Source organism: Juglans regia, chromosome 1, assembly GCF_001411555.2.
Source record: "Juglans regia cultivar Chandler chromosome 1, Walnut 2.0, whole genome shotgun sequence".
Lineage (NCBI taxonomy): Eukaryota > Viridiplantae > Streptophyta > Magnoliopsida > Fagales > Juglandaceae > Juglans > Juglans regia.
Genome location: NC_049901.1, coordinates 15,390,700 through 15,396,088, shown reverse-complemented (window position 1 = coordinate 15,396,088; position 5,389 = coordinate 15,390,700). Strand labels below are relative to the sequence as shown.

General features: G+C 35.0%; 1 protein-coding gene across 1 annotated transcript; it reads left to right on the top strand.

Moving 5' to 3' along the window:
• Positions 1 to 1,091: 1,091 nt before the first annotated feature.
• LOC109022019 (haloacid dehalogenase-like hydrolase domain-containing protein At4g39970) lies at positions 1,092 to 4,878 on the top strand. The gene is made up of 11 exons (XM_019004791.2): positions 1,092 to 1,535; positions 1,642 to 1,735; positions 2,449 to 2,493; positions 2,601 to 2,651; positions 2,895 to 2,969; positions 3,066 to 3,099; positions 3,431 to 3,486; positions 3,558 to 3,617; positions 4,091 to 4,150; positions 4,291 to 4,337; positions 4,424 to 4,878. Exons 1-11 carry the CDS (start codon positions 1,141 to 1,143, stop codon positions 4,470 to 4,472), a joined length of 966 nt encoding a protein of 321 aa, XP_018860336.1. The 5' UTR covers positions 1,092 to 1,140; the 3' UTR covers positions 4,473 to 4,878.
• Positions 4,879 to 5,389: the final 511 nt, after the last annotated feature.

Genomic DNA, 5,389 nt, shown 5'->3' with positions numbered 1-5,389 from the left:
CTTTTCATCGTGTCAATAATGAGTCAAACCAACTCCATACCATCCATTAAGCCTAATGACTAAGGTCCCATTTGAATATTTAGTTGAGTGAATATGAGTTGGGTTTTTTTATAAATAGTAATAAGTTAAAATGATAGAATGAGTTTTGTGGAGGCCCATCTAATATGAGTTTAGATGTGTTTGGATGTTAAGATGAGTTTAGGTCATGTTTGGATTCATAAAATGTTTCATCTTATCTTATCATTATAACTTTCACAAATTTTCATACAAAATATAGTAAACAATTCAACCCTTTCAAATCTTAATTCAAAATTTTCAAATATCAAAATAATAATAATATTAAAAATTAATATTCTAATAATATTTTTTTTAATTTTTATCTAAAACCATCTCATCTCTGAATTCAAACTAGCCTAGATGTATTTATGAAAAGTTGAAAAATATTGTCGATTCCGCGTGTAAAGAGGGTTTGAGTTGAAAAAAGTTGTTTGCTTTACGTGTAAAGAAGTTTTGGATTGAGATAAATTTAATAATTTAAGAGTTAAATGTTTAAATATTAGATTCAGATTAAAATTAAACTGAACTCAGTTCAAGTTCCAAACTGACCCCAGTGGAGATGGAGTGATTTTAAAGCCCTTGTATATCTTCCATTTCTTTTTCTTGTTTCGTTTTTTTTTTTATCAGTTTTCCTTTTATTCTTTATCAGTTTTCGAGAACTAAAATTCAGCTTGCAAATTTAACTCATAGATTATAGCAAATATATGCCTTCACAGCTAAATTCGTGACAAAGTTAGTTAAATATTATAATGAACTTAATTCTCACCGGATATTAAAATAGAAAAGTTCTATTATTAAATCGGTATGTACTATGTAGGATGTAGATTCTATATTGTGGATGTGATAGAATTTAATTTGTAAAAAAAAAATTATAAATTTAAATATTATAAATTAAATCGTACGATATCAATAATATTAATAGCGTATAGTGACTGACACCAACTTTGATTTTTAAAAATATCCAATTCAAATAAAACTCAAAAAGAATATACATATAGATCGAGTAACCCAATATTTAAAGGTCTATAATTAAGGACGTTAAATCCGTTAAAAGTAGAGGCAGTGCCCCAAGGCCACACAGCCATGGCGTGCATGATAATGCACTCCCGCACCACTCTCTCCCCCTCTTCCCCTTCTTCTTCTGCCCCTAGCTTTCTTCCTCCTAATCCTCTCTTCCATGTCACTACTCTTCGGTTTCGAACCCTCCGTCAATGTTTCCCCTTCGAGAAACCGCTCTCGGTCTCGGTTTCGGCTTCGGCATCATCCACTTCTAATCGTCTCCACGCTCTGGTATTCGACTGCGACGGCGTGATACTTGAGTCCGAGCATTTGCACCGCCAGGCCTACAATGACGCCTTCGCTCACTTCAATGTTCGCTGCCCTTCTTCCTCTCAATCACAACTGCCTCTCTATTGGGACTCCGACTTCTACGACGACCTCCAGAACCGCATCGGAGGCGGCAAGCCCAAAATGCGATGGTCTCTACCTTCTCTCTCTCTTTCTCTCTCTCTCTCTCTAATATATATTTTACAATATTTCGGTTTTTTTGTTTGGTTGATTGGTTTGGGGTATGGGATTGTGAAGGTACTTTGGGGAGAACGGGTGGCCATCGTCGACGATACTCGAGAAGCCTCCAGAGGCGGATGAGGACCGAGCCAAGTTGGTCGATACTCTTCAGGTATCTTCTTTCTCTCTCTTTTTTTAATTACTCTATTACTTGTTTGGCTGCTGAGAAAAAGTGAAGATACTAAATGCATGAGCTTTTATATTGAGAATGAGAGAAGCTATTAAATGATCTTGAAGTATGCCTCAAATTGTGGGAAAAGAAATACGAGTTAAAATGAAGTAAGAAGTTGAATCGATGAATCTTAGAGTTGCTGTTGCCTTAGTTGAGTAAATATCAATGGCTTGGCAATTAAACCTTCCGAAAAACTTTATTCTCGATTTATTTCTTTGTTCTGAATAAAAATTATAGTGAGAACGTGTGTACTTATTATATTACTCTTATTTCCCATTAACCTTGAATGGAGAATAAGCCTTGTAGTTCAAGAAGAACTAGAGATTCCTGAATGGTGTATTTATTACCACGAAGTGGACTTATAGAAATGGATTTCGAAGTAAAATTGGATGCCTCAAGTTCAGAATCATTCTTCATGAGGTGGCAACTCATTCCAAAGCGTTTATACATTGTCAACGGAATTTGGTCTTCTCTCTTTCGAGAAGTATAGTATATAACATAGAAGCTCTAGAGTCTGAAATTATCCATTGAATTTCAGTTCATCTACAAACATACAACAAATAACTGGTAAATAAGTTAACAGTTTCATACGTTGTATAGATTCACTTGAAGTTCAGGCTGATGCCATATTTGATCCTTTTATGGTTGTGTAGGATTGGAAGACTGAAAGGTACAAAGAAATAATCAAATCTGGAACTGTAAGGCGATATTTTACGTTTCTTGTACTCTAATTTTCTTCTTGTTCTCGTTTTATTATCTAAGCTGATGGGCAACTAGAAATACATACTGATATTTTTTTCTTTAGGTCGAACCAAGACCTGGGGTTTTGAGATTGATGGATGAGGCCAGGGCTGCTGTAAGATAAATTTACCATCTAAATGCAATTGTGTTTGCACGTTATATTGAACTCGATGCATTTGCATTTTCTTGATGATCTGTAATTGGGTTCCAAGATCATCTGTTCTCATTTTACGCATAGGTTTAATTTCTTGGTCCATGTATTCTAGATTTGTTCTTTTGCATTTGCTTTGTCTTCAGTATGAGCAACTTCTGTGCTAATTCATAGTGATACCTTCTTTTCTGCTCACTGTTGTTGTAGGGTAGAAAATTAGCTGTTTGCTCTGCAGCAACTAAAAGTTCTGTTATACTCTGTCTCGAAAGCCTTATAGGAATTGTAAGTTGTTTCTTTAGAATTTATGTCTTGCTATAGTTTGTACTTTTCTGTTTCAGAAACATGGTATTCATCTCTCTTGTGTTTTCCTTATCATAGGAGCGGTTTCAAAGTCTTGATTGCTTCCTTGCGGGTATGTTGTCCACTTTTGAAATGGAATATTCAATGTATTTTGGGCATATTATACCTGAGAGACTTGTTGAATGTCTGTATAATTCATCCTCGTATGCATGTGACACATGTGCATAAGAGCATCCATGTAAAGCACTTGGAACTCATTCACACTTTTGTTGTTCACTTTGTGTTATTGTTAGTTATTCTGCACCTGTCTTCAAAATTTTGTCACTTCTTTCTGTTTGTTCAAGTCTATCAGCAAAGCAAGCCAATTTCCCTTTGATTTCTATTTGTTTACAATTCTAGTCCATTTATATAGATTTGATAATATTAAATTTAATGGCTTGCAGGTGATGATGTGAAGGAAAAGAAGCCTGATCCATCGATTTATCTGACAGCTTCCAAGGTAATTTTCGCGATTCTGCTTTCTATTGCTTGGAACATATCGTGCCATAACTGTAAATTGATACCTTGCAGAGGCTAGGCATTTCACCTCAAGATTGTTTGGTAGTGGAGGATAGCATTATTGGACTACAGGTAGATCTTGTGATTTGTAATAATCAGTTACTTTTATCTGCTTGGAATGAGTAGTATACAGTTTTAGAGCATCCAATCCAAAGATTAAGGCTAGAGGGTCAATATGGCCAACAAGTACATATACCCATAACCAAACACAGGCTATTGATGCGGGATTCCTTTACACTCCCTCTTATGTCCAGGCTCAATTGACACCAAAATCAAAACAAACAGAGTCAATGATCCAATTGAAACCAAAACAAATACAAGAGCATGGCTTGTTCTCTGATGATGTTAGAACATCCAATCTAAAAGCTTTTAACTAATAAGTGGCGTGCCTCAACAGGTACAAACCTTCATTAGCATTGAAAGAACAGTTAAAACCTCGGAGAACAGTGAACCCCCAATTTTTGAGTTACTGTTCCTTTTATCTCTTATTTGGGCATTACACATTGAACCATGATAAACCCTGAAGTAAAAAACTATATTTGCAGGCAGCAACAAGAGCTGGAATGTCGTGTGTGATTACCTACACATCTTCAACAGCTGACCAGGTCGGACCTTTCCCTCTTTAGCTCTTAAGCAAAGAAAATTACAGCCATGATATTCTACATATGCTGGAGATTGATAGCGAGATAGTTGTTTCTCGAGATCATGACTCACTCGTTTTTTCTTTCTTTTTCATTTAAAGTAGGATTTCAAAGATGCAATTGCCATCTATCCTGATTTGAGTGATGTCAGGTATGGTATTTCATTTATATATAGTTGAAATTGTTTGGTTATTTCACCTGCAGACGGCTTACATAGGTTACAAACTATCCATGTAGATTGAAAGACTTGGAGTTATTACTTGAAAATGTTGTCCCTGCCGGCTAGAGAACGCATCGGGTTTTCCTAGTCTTGTGAGGTCGATAATTTTGGCTGCAATGGATGTTACCCATTGCATTTGTCTTTATGTTAAAACTACCCTTTTGATTTAATTTTACCCCCTTCCTCTGAAAAAAAAAATGCAAGGGAAAGGGTGGTTCAGAATAGATTGTCCTATTGAATTACCAATTACCACATCGTGAAATGATGTGATTGTAAGCCTAAACAGCTCTCTCCCTCTCCCTCTCCCTCTCCCTCACTCTCTCAATTCAAGAAAAACTGTTTGGTCCACAAAGAGATTTCATAAAATTGAAGTTCACAACCTGATGTAATTTGTTGTGAACATCAAATTGTGAAACTCTTTTTATTGTAAAAAAAATCTAACATATTACGTTTAGCTACAACAGTTTGTAAATTTTGCTTTTGTGATATCTCTTTGTGAACTTAACACTTCTCTTAATCTAGATATAACTTTGATCAATGCTAACGAATAAAACGTACTTATTTTCTTTGGTTGTATGTACAATTGTTTTAAAGAAACATTTAAAAGGTTCAATTTGCAACCACATGTATCCCAAGCCTGTCACGTGTTACTGCTAGAACAAATGGGACAGAGTAATGCTATATAGTCGTGGAGTGCATAAACGCCTTATAGTCATTTTGAAAAAGAGTAGGTTCACTATTAAAAAAATAATTTCTTTTCATATAAGTTCCGTATTTATTCAATTTTTTTAAAGTGATTGTATACTATTTACACACTCACAATTACAACTATCATTTTTCTTTCCATTATCTCCCCCTCTTGATAGAAATAAGTAATTGAATTGAGAATGCAACAACAAAAGAATCTAGTTCTGTATGGTAGCTGCATGAAAATGATTACTTCCTTCCAGCTGGACAAGATCATAAGAAACTCTCTCAAACCA